The sequence below is a fragment of the Gambusia affinis genome, linkage group LG05, assembly GCF_019740435.1.
Source record: "Gambusia affinis linkage group LG05, SWU_Gaff_1.0, whole genome shotgun sequence".
Lineage (NCBI taxonomy): Eukaryota > Metazoa > Chordata > Actinopteri > Cyprinodontiformes > Poeciliidae > Gambusia > Gambusia affinis.
In genome coordinates this window covers 31,524,761-31,550,781 of record NC_057872.1, presented here as the reverse complement: position 1 = coordinate 31,550,781, position 26,021 = coordinate 31,524,761, and the positions used below count along the sequence as shown (strand labels likewise).

Below are 26,021 nucleotides of genomic sequence, written 5' to 3'. Positions count from 1 at the left end.
CCCCAAAGCTTACACACAGACCAGGGACGTCAGTTTGACTCAGACCTTATTAAATGTCTGTGTTCAAGGATGGGTGTACACAAAACAAGGACATCTCCATATCATTCAATGTCAGATGGAATGGTGGAATGGGCTAACAAAATGGCCAAGGTTACTTCAGGTCACAGACATTAGCAATGGATGTCCGATTCCAACATCCACCTAATCACGTGACACAACCGTCATATTGAAGAAATACCAGCATCACCCAGGCTGGCGACCATGGAAAATGACATAAACCCAACGGTGAGTTTAATGCTTTCATATTTCTATAGTATATTTTATTTTGTGCATGAAGTTTGATACATTATCTTAAAGCCTGATTTAAAACACGGGTTTGGGCCGTTATACAACATACATACATGCATACATACTTTTGGGACACACCTTCAATTAGACAAATTGTTTGTCTAATTGAATTCAATTAGAATTCAAATAATTATAATTGAATTCAATTAGAAGGTGTGTCCCAACTTTCGGCCTGTACTGTATATGTTTTGCTAAAACATCTATACTTAGCCCAAACCTAATACAGTAACATGGACTCTGAAAACATTTAAGGAAATTGTTTGTCTACAAATTAATAAGTATAATCATTTCATTTTCTATATTTTTCCCCCAAAAATGAATGTGTTGGTGCCTAACACATCCTGTGTAACAGTTTCATAAACACCCACATATATACGGACATGATTGCATGTATAATCGTGTGTGTGGGTGTGTGTATGTTTTATACTTTTGTTGTGAACAGATGACCTAAAAGACTTGTGCAACTTCTGTGGAGAGATGGAAAGTGACTCGGATATGAGCTGGGTAGGAAATGTTTTTAGAATTATTTGAAGACTTAGTGTTAGTAAGCTAAATGAAGAGGACAAGTTTTATATAATTTTATATTGTGTAAACAAGCTATATGATCCTCCAGCAGTTGGAATATAAGTAAATCAAAAGTGGTTGATTGTATATTGCAATAGTAAAGATATGTTTTTCCTAAAAAAAGCATTATATTTTTGGTTTCTTTCCTAGATTCAGTGTGATTTGTTCCTGAGGTGCTTCCATCAGGCATGTGTGGCAAGCCCAAAAACTGAAAAAACTTATCACTGCTTTGCATGTTTGCCTTATTTTCTTGAGTTTGCTGTGGTGTGTTGGTTAATGTATGTTGTATAATGTTTAATAAATTACATTTTGAAAACTGTTTGATATTTATACTTACAAGACTTTGATATAAGGCAGCTATGGAAAGATAGTTTAAATCCCAAGGCTCCTTATCTTTGAGAAATGAAGAGTAAATTTTTCCAAAGCACAGTTAAACCCTTTCTTGTAAATTAATTTGTTCCCATGTTACAGAGGGGGAACAGATTATTTTAGGTGGCTAAAATATTTGGTTCCCCCCTCATAACTTTGTCAAATTTAGAGCAAATGGTACCAAATTCACAGGATTTATTGTTGGTTATGAGAGGAATAAGCACAATAAAAGATTTTCTGGTAAGTTAATTTGTTCCCATTTTATGGAGGGGGAACAGATTATTTCAGGCAGCTGAAATATCCAATCTCTCCTCTCCTCCTCCCATAACTTTGGGGAATAAAGAGCAACTGTTTCCAAATTCTCAAAAATTGTTATGTGTGGTAGCATTTAGTAAACTAGAAATTTCCTCAATCCAGTGATCTGTCATATTTTACATTAGAACAAGATTTACTAGAAAGTCTACACTCTCATCTTTTCAGGAAGTCTTAATTTTTGTGCCTTGCTATCAGACAGCTACCATCCTCTTATATCAGCAATGAAACACTATAAATACACACTACGTGTTGAAAAATTGTGTTTGGTGACTGACTTTTATTTCTGTCAAGCTGAAGTGACAAAAGTTGAAGAAAGACCGATTCTCTTGGCGTTTAAAATAACACAAAACAGCGTAAAAAGACCTCGTTTGTTTAATTACTTTACAATTTTGTAAACAACAGCTGCCGATTAAACTGAACGTTACAACCTTGACATGATTAAATGAGTTGTTTTACCGAGAAATCGATCAGAAGCGCCGTGAAAATGTTCAGATCCACCTTTCTGGCTGCGATGCGCGCTCCCGACACAGGGGGACAGAATTTCGCACAAGACCGTCCATTCTAGGTGCGCTTCTTGTTGTTACGTCTTCCATATCAGAGATGCGCTGTTCAGCAGCAGCCATTCGCCGCGTCATGCTATCCAATTTTTCTGCAAGTTCAGAGACTGGTTTAAGAATTGCAGCTACTTTTCTGTCCAGTATTTCTTCGATATTCTTGGTAACTCGCTCTACTATAATGTCTTCTTTTAGAGTGTTAGCTTCTTCCACGTCACTCACAATGCAGCTCTGCTCCATGTCTTCAGCCACATCGTCTTGGTCGTTTTGGCTAGCTGCGGCTATGCTAGCATTAGCCCCACCTTTCCGACCTCCTTTCTTCTTTTTGCTCGATGCAGCAGGTGCAAAAAAATTATCTAGAGAGACATGTCGAAGCTTACCGCAACTATTGTTTCAGTTCACACGGTGGGTTGTTGTCTTAAATTGTAGATTCACGTCGACCCAGAGAGGAGACGAAAAAACACACGACTATTCCGCAGCGTGCATCACGTGATCCCCCGTGTTTAACATTTTGCTTTAACAATAAAAAGATAAGATAGTCAATGTCCTGGCGTTTTTCTGCAGTTACTTGTTTATGATGGAGTATAAGAGTTGGACAAGAATGAAGTCATAATTTTATAACTTTTCACCATACTGCGCTAAACTGTGGAATACTGAGAGTCTTGTAAGGTTATAGTTGGTACAACTTTAACAAAGGAGTAAATACTCAATGTTTTAGCATCAGTTCAGTCCGTTTCAGCTCCGGGACTTTGAAACGATTGTTTCAAAGGTTTTATTTAATAGTGTAAAGTGTCAATTTAACGACTTTCTTCCGGCAATATTGCGTCTTTATTCTGCCGATATTTAACCTATACTGCATTCTGGTAGTATTATGATTGTATTCTTGCATTTGAAAATAACATTTTAGCTCCGTCATACTGTCTTTACTGACCTCTGCTGCCGTTTCTCTTTTCACTGTCAAACTCCTCCGGCTCTCTGATTTATGCTACATTTATTTCTGCGCTTGTATCCAGCAGGGCGCTCTGGCTGCTTCTACTGGCTGGAACAGGCAGCCTGTTGATTAGTTTGAACGCTGCTGCCACCTAGTGACCGAAGGTTGGTTTATCAGTTAACACAAATAAAGACTATTATAAAGTCCTGCACCATTTCCAAAAGCATAAAGAAAAAAGCTGAAAACATATGAATGTTGTAGATCTCTGAATATTTTTAATTTGTCATGTCTGTAATATCTTCTCTCTGTTCTTTTTGTTTTTCATACCAAAGTATTTACTGTTGAAAGCTACTCCCCTGGCATCCTTTATAATATACTGTGTTCTGTTAAAATTAAACAAAGTCCCACTATTTGAGAAGTACTGTGTTGCCACCGATATCCCCTATTTTGATAAGAAAACTAAAACATGAACATGACAAATAAGAGACACCGGGACAGGAAGTGGAGACAACGGGACAGGAAGTGGAGACAACGGGACAGGAAGTGGAGACACCGGGACAGGAAGTGGAGACACCGGGACAGGAAGTGGAGACAACGGGACAGGAAGTGGAGACACCGGGACAGGAAGTGGAGACACCGGGACAGGAAGTGGAGACAACGGGACAGGAAGTGGAGACACCGGGACAGGAAGTGGAGACAACGGGACAGGAAGTGGAGACAACGGGACAGGAAGTGGAGACAACAGGACAGGAAGTGGAGACAACGGGACAGGAAGTGGAGACAACGGGACAGGAAGTGGAGACACCGGGACAGGAAGTGGAGACAACGGGACAGGAAGTGGAGACAGAATTTCTTAAACAGAAAGTGAAAGTAAAACGGATGGACTCACAGCGCTGCCCTCGTCTCCCGGGAAACCTGGGAAACCCTTCTGTCCCCGGACGCCCTGCAGCACAAACACAGCACAGATTACAGACAGATAATCTAGATTATCATCCTTCAGGACAGAAACACTCACTCTCTCGTTAACCTGCAGATAAAACCGTTCTAAACCAGAGAGCAAAGAATCGGCTAGACCAGATGGTTGTGATTTTAAATGTAACGACTAATTACTGTGAAATTATTGAAGAAATAACCAAAATCTTTGTTGTTGAGATGAACATTAAAGATTTTTGTTCTTTTTAATCTTCAGGTTCTTCATCAGATTGGAGCAAAATTCATCTTTCCAGAGTTTCTCTGATCATTCATGGAGCTTCTTTAGAAATCTAGACTGTGGATGTTAACATTAGCGTTAGCTGCTACATGCTAGCACTGGGATGCTAACTTAGGCTTGAATAGCTTCTGACAGGTTAACTGCTTTTAGCACAACTTGAAATCAACAATTAGATCATTAAGAAGCCGTAATTAACCCAGAGGAGCTGCTGTAGTGCATGTAGCTATTGGTTAGCCTGTCGCAATAACCAATAATCGAGTTTATTGATCTCTGGGAATGTGTTCTGAACTTTTCCAAACAATATTACTGTGTACTGCAGTAACTTCAGGAACGATTGATCGACCAGCAGCATCAGTCACGGCGACAGGCCTACCTGTGCGTCACATTTACAGACCTACCAGAAACGCAAATATAAAAGTTTCTCTCAGAAATTTTGCATGGAAAAAAAAAGATTGTCTTCAAATTTTTGAAGTCACTAATCTGAATTAATGTTAAACTCCTGGTCCTTCTAAAGACAAAACAAACATTCATAACTGCTGCTATGAAGCTGCAGGTTTGAGTCATGTTCCTGCAGTTCAGACAGCAGTGCCGCAGTCACCTTTGACCCCGAGCGGCCCCGGGATCCTCGGACTCCTTCTGGTCCTGAACATTTGCACATGATGTTGCAGCACTCCCTGTTCGACACCGAGTCCTGCAGAAGGACAGGAAGCAACAAACGAGCCGTTACAGTCATGAGACGTGAAAATAAAAGCCTGTTTCTACTCATTTCTTTCATGACTCAAAGGCAAACATCAAAGAACATGAAATGTTCTCATGGGACACAGAAACCTCTAATGGATGTTTTGATGTTCAGGAAAGTGTGAGGATTCGTTCCAGATGTTTGGCTTTTCCTCTCACACATTCCTAAACGAAGCGTCTGGTTTCCCCCATCAGCAGAGCAGTTACTGCATGGCGACCGTCTCCAGGCAGCTGATGGACGCCACTGAACTCTGACCTCTGTGACGAAACCGTTCCTGAAGCAAACAAACAGTCTGGACCGAACTGGACCGGACTAAACCGGACCAGACTGCCAGTTAGCAAACCTAGCCCAATCAACACGTATGATGTTGGTTACAGGAACCCAGTGCTGCCCAGTCCTCGGGCCCCCAGTCTGCAGCTTTAGATGAGCCTCTGCTCCAGAACAGCTGATCCAAACGATACCATGAAGAACTGAGTGAATCCAGCAGAGAAACACCTGAAACATGCAGGCAGGAGGAGCTGAGAAACACTGTCGTAACCCGACACGACACCTAGCATAAACTTGCTGTATTATATGGAGCTCGCTGTTAGCTTTAGCTCAATCAGAAGCCAACTTCAGCTCTGTATAATTCAGCAAGTTTATGACTGGTGACTCACTGGATTACAGTAAATTCTGTCAAAATGTTAGTGTATTCAACATTTTCAGGGGGGTCAGACTCCAGTCCTGGAGGCCCGCAGTCCTAATCCTTTAGATGAGCCTCTGCACCACCTGAACAGAATAATGATGTCATCAAGGTTCTGGAGAACCGATCCACACAGGAGGTCATTAAGAAATTTCATTCCAGTGATTTGTACCTGTGGCTCATCTAAAACCTGGACATGTCAAAATCAGAAGCAAGTTTCAGAATGGATGTCGCCCCCTGCTGGCTGGACATCAGCATTAATTGTGGCCCTAATAGAGTCAGCTGATCAGGACGCGTCTCATCTGTTCTGGTCTGAGCAGAGCGCGGCCTACTTCAGGCGGAGAGATGATGAAATGCTCTCTGTCCTCCTCTCTGACTCCTCGTGTTGCTCTGGGGAGAGCTTCTTCCTCCTCTTTCTCCTCCTCCTCTTCCTCACAGGTTGATGAGTCACATCCTGGTATTCGGCGCCTCCACCTGCAGACCCTGCAGAGGTGGATCGGTTCTGCTCACCAGGTCGGCTCTGTTTACTGGCCTCTCTGCTGGTGGGCGGCTGCCAGCAGATGCTTGGTGAGCCTTCATCATGTTTTAGCAGTAAATGAGTCTCTGGGGGGTTTTCCTATGAAAGAAAAACATTTGTCCAGGTTTGATCCAGCTGTGGTAACGCTGGAGTAACGCTGATGAATCAGAACATGTGTGGATGAGAGGCCAGAATAATGCAGATTCCTTCATCCTGCTGCAGCAGCTGTTGGCGGGAACGACAGGGCAAGGTTGATTAGCCTGTCAGGTTGGACAGCAGCAGCAACATTTCTCCTTTATCAGGGTCAGCTTGGAGCAGCGGCTCATTTCCCCAGAACAGATGAAAGCTTTGAGTGAATCCCAGAGCAGCCTGTGAACATGGACGTCTCCAGAAACACTTCACAGGATCAGAGGAAAACGAAATGATGATGTTTGTACTATGGGTGCTAATTTGCTGAAACAGAAACGACTTACGATCTGTTTGAGGACGGCGCTCCCGACGCTCGGCATTCCGATGGTCAGAGGAAGTTTGTATCCGAACCCTCGGCCGAACTCCACCATCTGCAGCTGGGTGGCGTTACGCACGCCCTGCAGGGCCACGACGAGCAGCGCGCTGATCCCTGCCGGCAAACGTACGCACAGGTTACCCGCTTGCAGTGCGATACACGTTACCGTGGCAACGCCAGCGTCAATCCTGGTTAGCGTGTTACCCGACTGCCGCAGCCTCTCAGATTCGTTCTCCAGAGAAATCACATCTTCATCGAGTCCGTCTGAGAAGATCACCAGCACCTGGTGGAAGACGATGGTCACAGGTTAGATGGGAATTCCTCACCACGCCGCCGGTCCGGGCGGAACCACGTCGGCACCAGAGGTCCGGAGCAAACCGCAGGAAAACCTGACATGTTCAGAAACTGTTGGTTTCTTTAAACCGTCGGTTTTCAAAGTGTGAGGCGCTTCCCCTAGGGGGCGCCAGAGCACTTTAGGGGAGGCGCGGTGCGAGGGAAAAAAATAAACCGGAAAAGAAGCTATCTGCTTGCTGTCTTGATTCTTGTTACCTGGAAAGGTAACAAGAATGATTGTTACCTGTTAAAGTATGATTCTTCCTTAATTTTGAGTAAGAGTCTGTATAAATACTCTCTTATACAAACATTTTTTAAAGTGAGCAAAATGTGGGAAGTGGGACTTCACAACGAATAACATAAAAACAGATTTAAAGAGGTTAACTCTGCACATTGTTAAAAATATAATTCAATTGTAATATTGTTATTTTTTAAGAAAAGACTGAATAATATTAAATGAAGGCATTTCCTCCAAAAATACATTAATGTAAAAGCAGGGAAATTAGATTTCTGTTATTTTAATAATAACAGAGTGCTTCTGTTCGCCCTACTACTATGTGAGATCATCGGGGGGGGGGGGCAGCAGGCACTGTGCTCCTTGGAGGGGGACTCACTCTTTCATACTTTGAAAACCCCTGGTCTAAACAAAGACAAAAACACCAAACTACAGCTCTGGATCATGAAATGTTGGGAAGCGCCAACTAGGAATCCGGTTACAATAACCACAAAGCGCTAAGAGCGCAGAATACCAACATGGCACTTAGTGGTAGCTAATGCTAAAGCGCTAACCATAACATTAGCTCCACCAACGCAGAATACCAACATGGCACTTAGTGGTAGCTAATGCTAAAGCGCTGACAATAAACATCAATTCTACTACCGAAGCTAATCAGTTCCACTGATATTGGCTTTAGCTATGCTAAACGCTAATACCATCAATGACCCCATCATGACTCCTGACCCCATTAGGGTCAAGGGTCAAGGATGAACAGAAAATGGATGGATGGATGTTTTGTGTTTAAATAAAGTTACTGAGACAGAAATAAAAGAAAGAATGTGAGAAAAGGAAAAAGACCTGTGGTGTAAACACTCATTTCAAAATAAGAGCATGGAAGAAATGGCTAACTACAGTAAGAATTGAAAACTTCAACCCAGATGTCAAATTTCATTTGACTGACGGTTTATAGAAGTCTAGAAAATTATTCAACTTAAATGTTCAAATCAGCAAAAAATGCTAAAGTGCTAAGCTAGCTTTGACATAACCACATTCGGAGAAGAGTGGCTTATGCTGTTGGTGTCTCTGCTGTGAATATTTTGACGTGCTTCAGTTTGAATAAATAAATAAACCTGCCTGACTGACTGATCCCTGGATGTTCCAGTCCAGCTTTGACGATCCTGAAGTTTTATCATCAACATCACGGTCCAACGCTTCAGAACCTGTTTCCCCAAACTCGCCGCCTCTGACTCACCTTCACGCCGGTTCTGGACTCGGCCCTGAACTTCGCCTCGAAGGACCGCAGCAGGGCCGTGTTGAAGAACGTGGGCTCCCTCAGACTGGAGGTCATGACCTTTCTCACAACGTCTTCGCTGTAGGCCTCGAATTTGAAGTCATCCAGGATGCGGCCGTCCCTGGCCACCAGGCGGTAGGCCAGGCTGGGGGTGATGGCGCTGGTGGTGCAGCACAGGTGTGGCACTGAGGAGACGTAGCTGGCGATCTCTGGCAGGAAGGCCTCCAGTTTGCTCTGGCTGCTCACCAAAGTCTCGCCGCTTCGCCGAGAGATATCAAAGCCCATGGCGATGTCGATGGAGCAGTCTGCAGGAAGACAAAGCTCATGTTTGTTTCTGATGGAGGATGAAACACGGCCTCAGACTGAACTTGCAACTCACCAGGTTGGTCTGTTGAAGGTTTGGACTTGCAGATGGTGTCCACTACCTTCTGTTTGATTGCATCCAGGCTGCCAAAGTTCTGCACTGTGAACATCTTCCTGGGGTCTTTGGTGATCTGCAGCAGCTGCAGGTCGTGGACATCGCCGATGCCGATGGCAAACATCTCAATCCCCAAAGCTCTGAGACGATCGGCCGGCTGCTCCACCTCATCCTGTGAGTCTCCGTCCGTGATCAGCACCAAATTCTGTGAGATTCCCAAAGATCTCCGGCAGCCATTTGAAGCTTCAAAATATTCACTGATGGAGTCCAGAGCCAGTCCAATGTTGGTGCCTCCACCCTTATGCCTCATGTTGAAGATGTGGGTAGATACCTCTGCCTCCTGGTAGAACTGGTTGAGGTAAAACTCATGCTGGAAGTCGCTACTGAACTGGGCGAGACCAACGCGAACCAAATCCTCACCAACTTTAAAGCTGTTCACCAGTTCGATGGTGAAGTTCTTCATGATGGAGTAATCGTTGGAGCTGATGCTGCCAGACTGGTCGACGAGGAAAACCAGGTCAGCCTCCTGCTTCTCACAAACTGCAGAAGCAACGACAGGAAATAGCATGAGGAAAGTGTTGTTTTACTCAGGGCATTGCGGGGCATGTCCACTGGGTGGTCAGACAAAATGAGCAACAACTGGACAATAAAAGGCCCCAAAATGTCACATTATGTCAGACGTCACAAAGCCTCAGATGTTCTGTGGGAGCCGTTGGCGTGTTGGATGCAGGGACCCAGTGTCCGTTATCGAACCGTCGGCCGTTTAAGAGTTGGTTTCCAACAGACTGCAGATCCGCCTCATCCTCGTCTGACCGCTCAGCACCAGACGGCCACGTCGGCTCGTCCATCTGAGGGTCGGCTCAGACCAGCGACACACAGCTGATGAGACTATTGGTCTGAACAGCAGCACGCCTCAGACTGTCTGTAACCGCCTACGGGAAGCCAACGGGGTCAGAATCTGATTCCTCAGCCTGACCCCAGTCAGGACGGTCAATCCGCTACAGACGGCCCAACCACGATGTCATCAATGCCAACATGAAGATCAGTAAATACTGAAAATGTATTTTGAGTTTCTCTATATTGTTAACTCAAATGTTCAGAAAACTCTTATATTTGACATGGGCTTTATATTTTTGTTCAGCATCCACAACGACACAACAGAGTATATCGCCCTCAACAGGGTCAAAATGCAATTACACTCCTAACTGTGCAGTTATGCGTCTTCTTTAATGTATTTATGTCAGTAGTTCTCCTGGCGTCCAATCATTTGTGTAAGGACTTCAAAATAAAAGCACAGATGTGTAACTACTTGTGTTCTTGACCATTGATACCCAAAACTTCAACAAAAACACCACATTTCACTCAACCGAAGCTGAATAAAGTTCACATAATGACCAAGTACATCGGTGCTCTCGAATTTATCTGGTGAAATTAATTTAGGGGGAGCTAAATGCGTTAAAGTTAGCAAAAAAAATTAATAAAAATGGAGCTAATGAGCTATTAGCACATTAGCTGGAGCATGCTGCAGCTCAGGTTCTTGCTGTAACGTCGGATGAATCATCAGAGAAAGGAACTGTCTCACCTGGCTTGGTGGAGTTGCAGAGCACCTGGCTGATGTTCTTGTAGAGGGTTTCCAGGGCTTTGAAGTTGTCCACGTAGAAAACCTTGGACTGATCATTACCAGCCATGATCTCCAGCTGTGTCACGTTGGCTCCTTCCACCCCGATACTGAACACGTTAACTCCTGCGTTACTGAGCGCCACAGACGGATCAACCAGGCTGTACCGGTCGGTAGCGTCTCCATCCGTGATCACCATGAGGATCTGAGGCACCTTCAGCGCCGCCCGCCCCCCATGCTCAGCACCGAAGAACTGCAACGAGTACGCCAAGGCCCGTCCAGTGAAGGTGTCTCCAAACGGGGGCCTCAGGTCTGCTATGGCCTTAAAAACCTCTTGTCTGGTGCCGTACTGACTCAGAGTGAAGACAGATTTGGGCAAGGTGGAGTAGAGGATGACGCCAAAGCGAGTCAGGTCTTTGCCCACCGTGGTTTGGTTCACCATGGACTGCATGAACTTCTGCATGCTCCTGAACTTGTTCAGGGTGATGCTGGTGGAGCCGTCCACCAGGAAGATGATGTCTGCCTGTTCAGTCTTTTTGCAGTCTGGGAGGGAAAATAGAAAGCCGGTCAGATGAAGAAAAACAAGAAAAACCTCAGAAAGTTATTGTCACTATCCTTAAAATGTTCTGTGGACGTACGAGACAATAGTTAGTTTTACACCAGACGGTGTAAGACTAACAGTATCTCAGAACCAGAACATCACATAGCTACAGTCAGACACGGTGGTGGTCGTATGATGGTCTGGAGATGCCTCAGGCTATAATTTGACTTGTCTGGCCACCATCTGTCACCTTAAGCACTCTGAAGGTTGTAGAAAGACAATGACCCGCCGGATGGCTCCAACGAGGCTGAGGTTCTGATCTGGCCTGCTAAAGAGGACTTCAACCTCAACCCACTTGACTTGAGACAGAAGGGACAATACGGCAAATAAATGAACACCTTTCATACCCTGGAAACATAATATTTTCTAACCTCTCTCTGGATCACACAGATCCAGGGACAGCTGTCTCTCCAGATCCTTCAGAGCATTGAAGTCCCTCTCAGCGTACACCCTCTCTGCAGAGCCGCTGATCTCCAGCAGCTGGGTGGTGTTGGCCTTCATCACTCCAATGGCGTAGACCAGAACGCTCTTGGCCCTCAGCGCCTCAGCGGGAGCTTTGACGTTGTCTTGAGCCTCACCATCGGTGATCACCACCAGCCTCTGCGGCAGGTCTGGGCGTCCTCCCCTGGCTGGATCGAAGAGCTGGGCCACCGCTGAGATGGCTGCACCAGTCTTCGTTCCGCCGCCCATCTGTGTCATGCCGTTAACGGCCACTATCATGTCATTTTTGGTGAAGTGCTCAATGAGGGAAAACTCAGGCTTCTGGCTGCTGCTGAACTGCATCACACCGATGTGAACCTCATTCCTGCCAACAAAAGATGTTCTAATGATAGATTTCATGAAGTCCTTCATTTTGTTGTAGTCGTCTGGGTGAATACTTCCAGAGCTGTCGATGAGGAACAGCAGGTCACCTGGTACATCTTTACAAACTGTGGACAAACGAACACAGACGTGGGATGAGAAACCTTAAAAATGCTCATCATGCCTCTGAAATCCACCTACGAACTTTTACTAAACATTCTCCAAACGTTTTTGGAGGATGTCTACTTTCCACCAATTCTCCCGAATAAACCAGTGAGCTTACCGTCTGTGGTACAGATGTCAGTGATAATATCGTCCTTGATTGGATTGAGAGCATCAAAATTGTTAACAAAGAACATCCTCTTTGGGTTGCCAGAAATCTCTTCCAGTTCTCCCACAACAGCGTCCTTCACCCCGATGGCGTAGGTGATCACGCCCTGCGCCCTCAGAGCCTCTGCAGGAGCCTTGACCTTATCTGAAGACTCTCCATCAGTGATGACCACCAGGTACTCACGAACTTTGTGACCGCGGGTCACCGTGGCATTCATAAAGAGCGGACCCATGAACTCCAGTCCTTTCCCAGTCTTTGTGCCGCCTCCCACCTGTCTGATCTCCTCCACCGCTGTCTTCAGCGTCTCCTGATCCGAATAGGTCGTCAGATCAAATTCCAGTTCTGGAAAATCTGCATATTTTACGACTCCTATGCGGATATGTTGTGGTCCAATACGGAAAATGCTGATAAACTCAAGGATGAACTTCTTCATGTCTTGAAAATCAGACGGGTAAATACTTCCTGAGTGGTCAATGAGGAAGAAGATGTCAGCTTCATCTGTTTGGACGCAGCCTGTGAAGGAAACACAAACAGGACATTTGTTCCGATTAGGCTAGTGAAAGCTGGTAGAGTGCAAATACCTCTAGGTTTTTATCTTGGAGCCTAACAGCAGATTTTCTGAGACGCTGTTGCAGACCTTCTCTGATGCCGGATCTTCTTGCGCTGACTGACACCGCCTGGCGGATGATGTTGTTGCACAGAGTTTTCTGCAGGTACTCTTCCAGCGATTTCAGTCTGGTGAAGCTGTCCACTATGAAGACATGTTTTTGTGGAGGGTAGGAGGCTATCTGCCTCAGCTCATCCTCATTGGCATTTTGGACTCCCACAGAGTAAATGGTAACTCCGGCACGCCGAAGCTCAGCTGCTGCCTGGCTCACGTTGTCCTGAGACTCTCCATCGGTGATCACCACAGCCACCTGCTCCACACCTTTATCCTTCCTGCTCCCTGTCCCTGTGATGAAGACGTTCTCCCGCGTGAAGTTCAGGGCAGCCCCTGTGCTTGTACCACCTCCACGGTAAGGCAGGATTTTGATGAAGTTCAGTAGTTCGGTTTTCTGCTTGAATGTGTTGAGGTAGACCTGCGCTGTGGGTTCCTCGTTGTACAACACGATCCCCACTCGGACTCTGTTTGGGTTGATCTCCAGGCCGCTGATGATCGAGTACAGGAAGGAACGCACCAGCTGGAAGTTTTCGACAGTGATGCTTCCGGACTCATCCACGATAAACACGATATCGGCCAGTTTGGCAGCTCTGCAATCTGCAGAAAAATCAGAAATAATGTCAAACACCCAGCTTGCCATGATGTGCTTAAAGTACTCTATCAGCGCTTATAAAGTAGATCATTTGTAAATGCGGTGATCAGATTTACTGATGCTAACGTCCGACACCAGGCATCATCTGAAATCTTAAACGGATGAGCTACAGCTGCAGGTAGTCAGGTTACAATTAAAGTTAAGTGGAACTAACCTTGAGTCAGAGACGTCTCAGGTTCCTCGGTCTCAAAGATCCGTCTGAGCAGAGGAACAGTAGTGGTGTTGACCTGGTAGACATGCTGTCCGGTGGCAACCACGCGTAGCTCCTCCATGGACGCTCCGAGGCTCATCCCCACCACAGTGATGGCTTCTGACTGGATTTGACGGGATCCAAAAAAAACTTGATCACTGGAGTCATTCCCGCTCATAACAACCAGGAACTGTCTGTAGCCTTGATCTGCTCGGCTTCCTGCCTCCTTGGTGAAAAAGTTAGCGCTGGCGAAGGTCAAGGCGGAGCCCAGGTTTCGTTTTGTAGCAGGTGGAAGCCGGAGATATTGGAAGTTCTTCACTGCAGCCTGGATCTGCTCTCTGCTTTGATGCTGGTTGAGGAGAAACTCCACCTTCACTTGCTCACTGTACTGGGCCAAGCCCAGGCGATAGGCGGACGCTCCAAAGTTAACCTGATTGGCCAGTCGGGTGAGGATCGTTCTGACCTGCTGGAACTTAGTTTGTGTCATAGCGCCGTCCACCAGGAAGAAGATGTCTGCAAACTTCTCCGCCAAAGCTGAAAAAAGGAACAACACTGAATGAGTTCTGGAGGTCAGACGTGTTGAACTAGTAAGGTCCAACTCAACCAACAACCAACTCTAGACTGGGAATAAGAAAGTCTCTAAGCTATTGCTGTTCTTGGGACCAAACGTTGACCTCGAGCATCACAGGAAGCAGAACTCAGCACATCCTGCTGCTTAGACCAGTTACAATGTGAAACAAGAACAGCAAACAAATCTGATATTGATGTCTGCTTTAAATCCAAAAGCACCATGGGAGACCTACTGAGACTTTAGAGGCCCTGCAGTTCTCTGCCTCACCTTGTCTTTGGTCCTCCATGGAGACACAGACGGTTTGCAGCAGACCCCCCGTCAGCGTCTGGAGAGCCTCATAGCTGTCGATGGTGAACAGGAAGCGCTGTGACGGCTGGTTAGCGATGTTCTCCAGCTCCTCCAGATTGGCCTTTCCCACCCCGATGGCGAAGACGATGACCCCCTGTTCTCGCAGTCGCCGGGCAGGGTCCGTCACGTTGTCTGACGAGTCTCCGTCAGTGATGACCACAGCGATCTGAGGCACTCTCTGACTCGCTCGGCTGCCCGCCTCCTCCGTGAAATACTCTGAAATCAGGAAGTCTATGGCCTTGCCGGTATTCGTGCCTCCGGCCCGGTAGGGAAATTTCTGTATTGCAGTCATCAGAGACGAAGCATCCAGGTGCTCCTTCAACAAGAACTCTTTGTGAGGGTTGGTACTGTACTGAGCCAGGCCGACCCGGACTTTGTCTGGGCCGATGTCAAGACCGGAGACAACGCTTTGGAGAAACAACCGAACTTGCTGAAAGCTGGAGATGCCAATGCTGGAAGAGCCATCGACCAGAAAGACAATGTCGGCCATGTTGGCTACGGCACATTCTGCAAAGAAGAAGAAGAAAGTCAAACACTGCAAACTGGTCGTGATCCGAGTGTTTCTGATCACCGAGTGTTTCTGATCACCGAGTGTTTCTGATCACCGAGTGTTTCTGATCACCGAGTGTTTGGAAGAGAAACACCCTACAAACCTCAGATGTTTCTGTTCTGAAGAGAGATTATTTAATCAGGTGTTTCCCAGAGCTGAGTTGCAGAACTCACCATTCGATGGTCTGCCGTCTATTCATCAGTAAAATGTTACTCAGCAGGGTTCACAGAGGCAGATCCTTTAGTTTTCCAGCTCCTCTCTTGTTGAATCAGCTCCTAGTTTACTCAGGCACAATGATGGCTCAATGATTTTGTTTGGAAAAAAGTCTTAATAGATTGTTGCCTATATTGTCTTTGGTTCTCCTGAAGCTTTCTCCTTCATAAAGGGTTTGTTCCTCTCCACTGTCACCTTGTACTTTCTCAAAGCGAGAGTGACTAAATCTGTCTGTTTTAAGGGAATATCTTCCCAGAGCTTTGATTAAGACCTCAGGACCTCAACAATCAGCTTGTGGCCCCCAGGGATCAAACTGGGTTTATCCTAAAGGAAATGGACCAATCACAGCTTTCCAGATCAGAGCTCTGGATGTGTGACCAGACCGTCTTTACCTTGAGACATCTGCTGGACTTGTCTCTTGGCCTCCTCCACGGTGGTGCAGAGCGTCTGGATGATGTTCTGGGAAATGCCCCGCAGAGCGGAGAAGTCCGACACGCTGTGGACGTGCTGACTGTACGGCCGGTTTGCTATCTGCTTCAGCTCATCTGCGTCTGCGTCCTTGATGCCGATGGCGTACAGAATGATCCCCTTGTCCCTCAGCCTCTCCGCATGGAGCTCCACCTCGTCCTGTGATTTGCCGTCGGTGATGACCACGGCGATCTGCGGCACATTCTGCGCCGCGCGGCTCCCAGCTGACTCCACAAAGTGCTTGGTCAGTACGAAGTCCAGGCCCTTCCCGGTGTTGGTTCCGCCCCCTGAGTACGGTAGGCTCTTGATGTACTCCAGGATCTCCTCCTTGTCCTGGAAGGTGTTGAGCTGGAACTCGGTACGCGGCGTGAAGCTGTACTGGACCAGGCCGACCCGGACGTGATCGGTACTGACGTCGAAGCTGTTGACCACCGTGTAGAGAAACTGACGGATCTGATCGAAGTTCTCGGTGCCGATGCTCCATGAGCCGTCCACCAGGAAGACCAGGTCAGCTACGGCCTCTTGGGTGCAGACTGAGGGAGGGTGGAGGTCAAGGAGAGCGCTGACAGAATCTAAAAGCCGGGCCGGACCTCTGGCCGCAGGTGAGGAAGCATAGCGTGATTTTAGGATAGAGGTGGTGAGCTGATTGTGTTGAGTGAAAGCTGGAGGAAAATAAGTAGCGTGATTCCTGATTCGGTGCGGTTCTGGAAGGTTTCTGGACGCCAGCAGCGTGGACAGGCATCACAGCCGTCCACCAATACTAGAGAGCTCCTCTAGAAACGCCTTCATATCCTTTAATACGCACCGTGGAAATCGGCTTAGTGCTAAATCAAAAGCTAACGTCCACAGTCTTTATGATCCACAATCTGGATTGGCTGCCAGCCAGTAGCGTGTCAACAGTGGTGCACTCTAATCCGCTAGTAGGCTAATATGCTATTAGCAGACCTAATTATTCGTTAAATGTTTTTTGCTAACTTTGAAAACATTTAGCATACTTAGCTTCCCCTAAATTTATTTTTACATATAAATGCTAAAGTGTTAATTTACTTGCCTGTTTTGTACATTTTCAGTTAAATTAAGTTACTCATGCTCTTATTTTGAAGTCTGTTTACAGGGTTAGGGTCGTTTCCTGCCTTCACATTCTCCACCTGTGATCCAGTTTTAAATCTTCTGATGTCCTGCTGATTTCTGACAGAAGCCACACCGCTATGTTAGCCTAAATCAGCAACAGTTAGCAAAACTCTGCATCAAACTGAAACCAGGCCTCAGTTTCTGAAGCAATGACCCTGCTGTCCTGTAGAGGGTGCTACACTACACTGTGCTTCCATCAACGGTGTTTATGCCTACATTTGAATCATTGCATTAGAAAAGGTAGATGGAAACTTCTTTGAAAAAATGTCCGTAAATTTTATGGTGGATTTTTTCTGTTCTAAAAACATGTTAAAGCTGAAGGAGAAATGGAAACAAGTTTTCCAAATATGTCCTGACGCAGCAAACGCTCCCATTCACTGGTGAGTCTGTGCCTTACCAGAGCCACAGCGCTTGGAAAGTTGTTAAAGCGCAAACCTCAGCTGGAGGCCTCCCTCCATTTGTGTGGTTCATGCTAGCTTGCCACCCATACCTTCTGTTTATTACAGTCATATATCGTCATCATCTGGCAAAATTAACCTCTGCAAAGGTTTACATAGAAACAGAAATGGATAATTCCAATTTCTTTTTCTTTATTGCGACATTTTCAAAGTTTGCTCAAAATTAAATGACAGTTGGACGGAAACATAACTGGTGACACTTAGTGGTTATCAACGTGGTTGAATTTAGCTCTTTAGCAATAGCCTGCCACGTTGGCATAGCGCTTTGGCATTAGTGCCACAGACCATATCGTATTTTCGATATGTTCAGTGGAGGTATCCATGCGGAGTCACGTTCTCTGTAAATCCTGAACTGTGAAAAGGCGACGGCTCAATGAAGAACCAAGCAGATGCACAGCAGAACCGTCTGTGGCTCAAATCCCAACATTTCAGGTCGTTTCCTCTGCCACTGCTGGAGGATTCCTCAGACTGGGCTCTACATACTGACTGCTCGGCGCTACACTGGCTAACCCCGGTCAGTGTCCTGCAGCTGAAGGTGAAGCCGGCCGTGTTGGAGTGCAGCGTGAGGGTGGAGCAGAGACATGCAGCTCAGGCTGAGTTCATCTCTCCTACAGATGTTACGAGTGAAGCGTGGGAGTGTCTGTGCGTGAAGAAGAGCAGCATCAGCATCATTGCACCCACCTGTTGTCTGAGCGGCGTTGCCATGGAAACACGTCGCCACGATGAGGCACAGCAGCAGACTCCGGCCGCCCTCCATGATGGATATGTCCTCAAGTTCTTCTCTTCCTGAAACAAACAGACAAGTTGGAGATGAACAGGAGCAATCCGCTCAACATCTGGAGGAGGGAGGTCCAACCACAGCTGGGCGGTGGGGAACCAGAACCAGAACCAGACATTAAAGTGTCTTCCATTGTCTCCTCAACCATCAAGCAACAAGAGCTCAGAAATAAAAGAGGAAGAATATGAAGCAGAAATATTTGAGGTTTCCCTCAGTAAATCTTTTCAAAACAACATTCCAGACGAAAAGACTCAAAGGGTCACAAGTATTCATACGCCCGCTCCAACCCAGGAAGAACTGTGGGTGGAAACACGTCGACAGTACACTTGTCCCATTCCTGGTTCTTCTTCCTGCTGGGAACCAGTCGGCCCAGCAGGTTCCCTCCTCTTCCTCAGCAGATCTTCTCTGCATCACTGCTGAGATGATCCAAGCCCACACCATGAGTCCCATCATCCTGCTGCCTCCTTTCCTAGCATGTTTGCTTTTGTTTGGATCTAAATGAAGGCAGGATGTAAACTGAAGAGCTTTAATGAAGAAAACAATCTAAAACCCTCCAAGCCGTCACAATGGGACCAGGAAATGAAGTGGAAACCAAGAAGGTAAGTAACAGTGCTGAGCGCTAAGCCACATTTGTGCTAATAGTGTTGCTAATTGTTGTTTAGTGCTGTAATGTTTTTGCTAACTTTGAAAAGTTTAGCTTCCCCTAAGCTAATTTTTCCCAAACAATTCTAGTGCACAGATTTACTTTTGTAAACTTTGATGTAACACGGTTGAAGTTAGCATACTAGCATTAGCTTCTACCTGGTATCATTAATCCTTTATTCAGGAAAATCTCTTCATCCTGTCATGACAGACCTGTTAACTAGAGATACCTGTTACTATGCTGCTTTAGCATTAGCTACCACTAAACAGCATGTTGATATAATGTGGCCAATGTTTATGCTCAGTGTTGCAGCCATTAGCGGTGAGCTTAGCAGAGGAACAGGAAGGAAACTAATCAACACAAAAGAAACATGGAGACAAAAACAACACAGAGAACTAAACCAAACACACAAATGGCAACACCATTTGAACAATAATGAGCACATGGAACTGAACAGCATAAGACCTACAGAACATGAAGCCCAACGATGAAGAAAACATAAACACACCCGATGGTTTAAAAAACAGAAACTAAAACCCAGATGTTGCCTCAGCTGTGTCAGTAAATCTTTCTTGATTACAGCAAAATAAGAAAATTTTGTTTAAAAAAAGGCATTTTAAGGGCGTGCCGTAGTGCACAGTGCAACCCACGTTTAGAGGCCTTGAGTCCTTGATGCGGCCGTCACGGGTTCGATTCCCGGACCTGATGATATTTACTGCATGTCTTCCCCTCCTTTCCTGTCAGCCAACTTTTATATAAGAGACACTAGAGCCACAAAAAGACCCCCTGGAGGGACGGGAAAAAAAGGCATTTTAAAATTATATTGTTTATAATTATGAAAAAAATTTCCACATTGATCCATTTTCAGTGATTTATCTTTGGTTTGTGGTTCAATAACTCTAAATGTGACGTGAATGACACCAGGATGTTGATTTATTTTATGACACTGACATAATTTTTCCTGAAATTAGTGGATGATCTCATGAGACACAGATGTTAATTAAAGTCAGACTGAACCGTTTTAGAGCCGCGTCTCCTGGTTGCTTCATCCCGTTTCCCCGCAGCGTTTCCTCCTCTCAGGTCAAGGGTCAGAGTGACGCCATGCAGGAACCTCACCTCGAAGATACAACCGTAAATCTGCTGCAGTCGCAGGAATCGGCTCGATACCACAGGAAGTGATGTGGGCCACACATCAGCGGAGGTGCCAGTCCGTCAGTCAGCTTATTTTTGATTTGGGCGAATATTCCTGAATGACGCCGGAGGAGAAGCTGCATCTGATTATTACTCTGTGCTCTGCTGCCCATAAATTGGACAAAAGGTGACATATTTGCAGGTTACATTTAGATTCTTGAATCTGTTCCAGTCAGTGCAGGCTTTCCACAGCCTCGAAAATCTTTAAATTTGACCTTTCAGCTGAAGATGGAGGACAGATGGACAGGAAGGAGACAGAGCAGCAGGATCTGCAAATTCATTTCATTTAGTTTCATCGTCGTGAATCCAGCTTAGGTTCAGTGATCGGTTCATTTCTTTACTGGGTTTACTGGGTTCAACAACACCTAGCAACCCGATCAACAACGCCTAGCAACCACATCAACCACGCCTAGCAACCGGATCAACAACGCCTAGCAAGGGGGTAAAACAAGTTCAGTAATTGTAGCTGTTTGTTTTTGAGCTGTAAGGTTTTATATTTTCATTTGAAGCCCCAAAGTCGTTTCACTCTGTGCTTGTAAGGCTCTAAGATAGAGAAAAAACAGGAAAAATAAATAATTTACAGTTGAGTTTCTTTTGGTTACTGACCCACTCCTTTTGCACAATATGTTACAGCCTGACAGGTGAAACAGAAGTGGGGGCTCGTCCGGGATTGACGAGCCTAACCATGGGGTCAACCACCCCTAGAAACAAGGTCAACTCCTCACTAAGTTGGTATTTTCTGTCATCTCCTCTCAACAAAAGCTGAATCTCTCTGAAGCTTCAATAGGAGATCTATGCGAGGAAATCTATGAGGTAATCAAACTCTTGGTGAATTTCAGTCGTGGCGTTTACCGATCAAGAGGAACCCGCCGTTTAATGACTCCAGACTGCTGTGGGCCCAACTTGGGTTCCTGCTGGTGAGAGCAGGGAACTCTGTGGCTCCGACAGCTTAATGAGCCTTAATGGTTTCTCCATGGTTAGCGCTGAGCTTTAGCATCTGGCTGCACTTACTGCCGAGCGGCTCCGCTTCCTGCTGAGCAGCTCCACTTCCTGTGACCTGAGGGCAGCAGGCGGCATCTCGCTATGGCCAGGATGAGCAGAAAATCCTTCCTGAGAATCGGCTTCATGGAGAAACTGCTGCTGGTTCACCAGCTGCTCTCAGACCGGCCGCTACACCCACACTGGGCCCAGTGTGTCCCAGTTCACCCACACCAATAGTTCCGGTCTGGTTCTGGCTGTGTGTTTCCTCAGCCGGTTTAGTCCCAGGGCCCCTTTGAGGGGGTCCATCTGCAGCTAATCAGAGGCCTGCGGGCTGTTGGGGCCCCTGTAGGTCCAGGTGTTGTTTACCCATCAGCTCTGTTTACCAGAACCTGCAGAACCTCTGGCAGCCCACCATGTTTACAGCTTGTGTGTGCATCGACACCGCCGGCCCGTTTCATCTCTGCTGGTGTCCCGCTCCGAGAATCTGAAGGATTGTCAGGCGGTTCTGATGCTGGCCGGGCCCAGAACGAGGTGCTCTGGTTCTGGTCCAGTCTGGGGCTGGTCTGCAGATGTTCCTCGTTACAGCCTCATTACTCCTCCTGGTTCTGTTCAGAGCCGATCAGATCAGCAGTGAAATCAGCAGGACCAGGACAGAGGTTCTGGTCGTCTCCCATAGTAACTGTTTCCACGGCAACCTGCTGATACAAACCTGAGGAAGGGATGAAGGAAGGAAGAAGGACGGAAGGAAGGAAATATAGAAGGAAGGAAGGAAGGAAAATTTCTGACTGTCTCCATGATCAGTTGGATTCTGAGGGAACTGGACCTCTGGGTCGGTTGGGTTCTGGTCCAGTCCAGAGATGGACGTGGTTCTGATGACAAGGAGAGAAGCCTGCCGCCCGTCACTATGGAAACAGATGCCTCTCTGATGGGAAGGAGAGGTCGAGGACCAGAACCTGGAGGTTCTGTAACATCTGGAGCGTGGTGGGCTCTGATTGGCCCGTTGCAGCGCCAGATGTTTGCTCTCTGGATAATTCAAACACGTCGCATGGAAGGTATACGGGCCGGGCCGGCCGAGAGTAAACTGCTGTCAGGATGTGGTTTACATCTGAGCCCTGAGGTCCAACAGAACCATCGGACAGTCCCGATGACATCACAACAATGACATCACAGCCATGTGATACCCAGGAAGTAAAAATGTTAAAAATATGAGAAACAGCAGCGAGTATAAAACACTCCACCAAGCAGAAGTCCTCCTGGCCACCAGGGGGAGTCGCCTTTTACAGGTTTCTCTACTTTGGACCTGAATGTAGCATTTATGTACAGTGGCTGACAAACACACAGCTAGCAGCAAACGCAGCAACATGAACTATAACAACAACAACAAAAAAACAAATGCAACAGAAAAACGCTGCAAACAAAAACTGCTGACATCACAGGAAATAGAAGCAAAAACTACCAACAACAAAACAAAAGCAAAGGAAATGCAGCAACCATAAAAAGAAAAAAAGGGAAAAATGCCACAAACAGCAAAAACAGCAGCAAAGTCCTCCTGGCCACCAGGAGGAGCCGTCCGCCAAATCGTATTTGACTAGAACCTCAGTGAAAATGGAGTAAGAAAGAAAAGTTGCGTTCAGCCGGATTTATGATTGATGAGCCTCAGATGTTGTGAAACTTTGAGAACAGTGGTTCAGAAAAACATGGCGGATGTTAAAGAGCGCCCCCTGCTGCGTGGCGGTGTGGCGCCACACCGCCCCCTAGTGTCCAGCAGGAAACGAGCTCCACAAAGCGCTGACTGGTTTCTATTTTCCACAGATGAGATTTAAGCTTTGTGCTATCAGACAGCAGCATATAGGAAATATCAGCTACTCTAGACTCCCCCTGGTGGTCAGGAGGAGTTGCGTTAAGTGGCTGCATTTCACTGCCCATCATTATTTTAGTAATCAATTATTGTGACGATTATTCTGATGATTCTTCTGCCGATTAATTGATAACCAGGTGATTAACCTGCAGCGTTTCTGTTGTGCATAATTTTCTTGCATGATTGATGCACTTGCTGCCCGTTTCTTCCCCTGGAGGACAGCAGAAAGCAGAGAACATGTTTCTGGAAACAGAGAACATGTTTCTGGAAGCAGACAACATGTTTCTGGAAACAGAGAACATGTTTCTGGAAACAGAGAACATGTTTCTGGAAGCAGAGAACATGTTTCTGGAAACAGAGAACATGTTTCTGGAAGCAGAGAACATGTTTCTGGAAACAGAGAACATGTTTCTGGAAGCAGCGTTGTTCCTGAAGATCATTCCAGAGTTTTCATGGAAGCTTCAGGAAAACTTTTGGAAAGACATGAAAGCAGGAGGGAACATCTGGCGCTCGGCTGTTTCCGTCCGATTGCAGTGCTGCAGCGTTTCCTCCGACAAGAACATGAGGCCTGCGGGCTTCTGGTCCGGTTCTGGAGGAGGTTCTGTTGTCTCAGAGATGTTTTTGGTCTTTACTCTGCTTTTCCTGTCAGAGATGATGGAACGGACCAATTAAAGTCTCAGAACCCGGATCCAAAGCGGCTCCTTGTGAGTCGCTGTGTTTGTTCTGGACTCAGAGAGAAAAAGTCTGTCGGTTCTGGTTCCGCTGGGTTTTGGATTTTTATCCCATGAAGAAGAAAAATGAGTCAGAAGAATAAATTAAAGCTCGCAGTAAGCGCTGCTCGCTCGCCGCCACCGCTGAGTTACAGCAGCCGCGAAGCTCTCGCACCGTTCCAGAGCGCGCTCGCCGCAGGGGAGCCGTCGCGAACCTTTCCGCGCCGATCGCCCGCCACACGACACACGCGAATGCGTTCGGCAGCGCTTCCCGACGACTCACAAAAAATCTGGCGCAGATCGGTCCATTTACGGCGGAGATATAGCGGATGGATTGACCTAGGGGGCGCAGTGGAGTCAAATTACATTTCAAAACATTTGAGCTCTTTAAAGGTTACCACAGGTCTTACATTTCAAGTTTGGTTCCAATCGGATCATCCATGTGTGATTTAAAGACAATCGTATGAATATGGCGAGGGTCTGACATTCGCCATCTGGCCACGCCCACACTGTTCAGCCAGCATTGACAGATGTCATCACCTTATCATTTTAAGTGGGTTTGCACTGGATTAAATCCATATAAAAAACAGAGAAAAGTTAGACATACTGCAGGAAAAATGGTGACTTTCTGTGGGTAGTGGGTGGGGCTAATGAACTAATCATTCTATCCAGGTGGTGCAGCAGCGGCACATCTAAAGTCACCAGGTTACTCAGAACCCATCCAAACACAGAACAGATGCTTAGAACAGATAATGTGCCAAACTTTCTCCAGCTGAACAGAAACAAACTAGTTATTATCTTTGGACCTAAAGAGGAACAATCTAGAGTCAGTGCAAAGCTTCAGTTATTACAACTAAAAATCAGCAATCAGGCCCGAATCCTGGGAGTAGTGATGGACACTGACCTGAACCTTCATAGCCACATAAAGACAGTCACAAAGATGGCCTACTATAACCTGAAGAACATTTCCAGGATTAAAGGACTAATGTCTCAGCCAGATCTAGAGAAACTCATCCATGCGTTTATCTTCAGCCACATTGATTATTACAACTGCGTCTTCACAGGTCTGTCCAACCAATCAAACAGCTGCAGCTGATCCATAATGCTGCTGCTCGTGTTCTCACTAAAACCAGGAAGATAGAGCACATAACACCAGTTTTAAAGTCCCTCCACTGGCTCCCTGTAGCTCAAACAATAGACTTTAAAATACTGTTGTTAGTTTATAAATCACTGAATGGTTTAGCACCACAATACATTAAAGATTTGCTGCTGTTGTATCAACCTTCCAGACCTCTCAGGTCTTCTGGTTCTGGTCTGCTCTACATCCCCAGAACCAAATGAGGAGAAGCAGCATTTAGCATCTATGCACCACAAATCTGGAACAAACTTCCAGAAAATTGTAAAAGAGCTGAAACACTGACTTCCTTTAAATCTAAATTAAAAACCCACTTGTTTAGAGTTGTATTTGAAATGTAATAAATTGCAAATGTATTGACAAAACCTGACTTGATGTTTTGTTTTGATTGTTGATTCTATGTTGCATTGTGTTTTTGTCTTTGATTTGGTGTAAAGCACTTTTAAATGCCTTGCTGCTGAAATGTGCTTTCTTTAACTAGGAAGAAAGTAAACAGATCTCAAAGCAAAAATTAATCCCTTAAAGCTCACATAAATGCTGAAGAGCCATGGCATTAAAATTAAAATTAATTTAAACTCTAATTTAAACTCTAAGAATGAGTTTAAAGTTCATTCAAATCATTGATTTTTATTTGATTTGATCAAAATCAAAACAAATTTTGTTTTGATTTCAAACAAAATCCGATTTGAAAAAATAAATAAAAAATTCACTGTGAAAATGTCAAATATTTACAAAAATATTTTTATAATTTAGAATTACAATATATACTGTAAATTTCTTAAACTGATGTAAAAATATTGCAAACAACAGTTTTACAACATTATTAGCATGAAAATTAAGGCAATTCTTCATTCGTTTCTATGCAATTTTTGAAAAAAACATCATAAGTCAAAACAAGAGAGCTGCGTTAGCTTGACTGTCAACCGTCATATTCAACCCTTCGAGGGTGGGGGGATGGAGGCGTGCGTGTGTGCTAAAGATCGAGCCAGAACCGCACACAGTAAAAATCTCTGCTGGGATCCAAACCGCTCTTAGAACTACCGGAGGTTCAAATTCTGCTTATTCATTTTAGCTTACAGAAAAGCACCAAATAAACAAAACCGAACTGAGAAATAAGATTTAAGCTTTGGCGTGCGCTT

At 45.7% G+C, this 26,021-nt stretch overlaps 1 protein-coding gene across 5 annotated transcripts in view; it reads right to left on the bottom strand.

Annotated features, from left to right (window-relative positions):
• col6a4a (collagen, type VI, alpha 4a) overlaps positions 1-26,021 on the bottom strand; it is a 70,331-nt gene that overhangs the window by 15,000 nt on the left and 29,310 nt on the right. For 4 of the 5 annotated variants that reach the window (XM_044116428.1, XM_044116431.1, XM_044116430.1 and 1 more), the window contains 14 exons: positions 18,268-18,372; positions 15,922-16,530; positions 14,686-15,273; positions 13,812-14,381; positions 12,982-13,602; positions 12,297-12,857; positions 11,584-12,141; positions 10,576-11,154; positions 8,955-9,533; positions 8,537-8,880; positions 6,939-7,017; positions 6,703-6,848; positions 4,890-4,982; positions 3,971-4,024 (listed from right to left, as the gene is read on the bottom strand). In XM_044116428.1, coding sequence (XP_043972363.1) covers positions 3,971-4,024; positions 4,890-4,982; positions 6,703-6,848; positions 6,939-7,017; positions 8,537-8,880; positions 8,955-9,533; positions 10,576-11,154; positions 11,584-12,141; positions 12,297-12,857; positions 12,982-13,602; positions 13,812-14,381; positions 14,686-15,273; positions 15,922-16,530; positions 18,268-18,343 — 5,457 coding nt within the window. In that variant the 5' untranslated portion in view covers positions 18,344-18,372. The remainder of the gene's footprint in view (positions 1-3,970; positions 4,025-4,889; positions 4,983-6,702; positions 6,849-6,938; positions 7,018-8,536; positions 8,881-8,954; positions 9,534-10,575; positions 11,155-11,583; positions 12,142-12,296; positions 12,858-12,981; positions 13,603-13,811; positions 14,382-14,685; positions 15,274-15,921; positions 16,531-18,267; positions 18,373-26,021) is intronic. The other variant, XM_044116433.1, reaches the window with a different exon arrangement.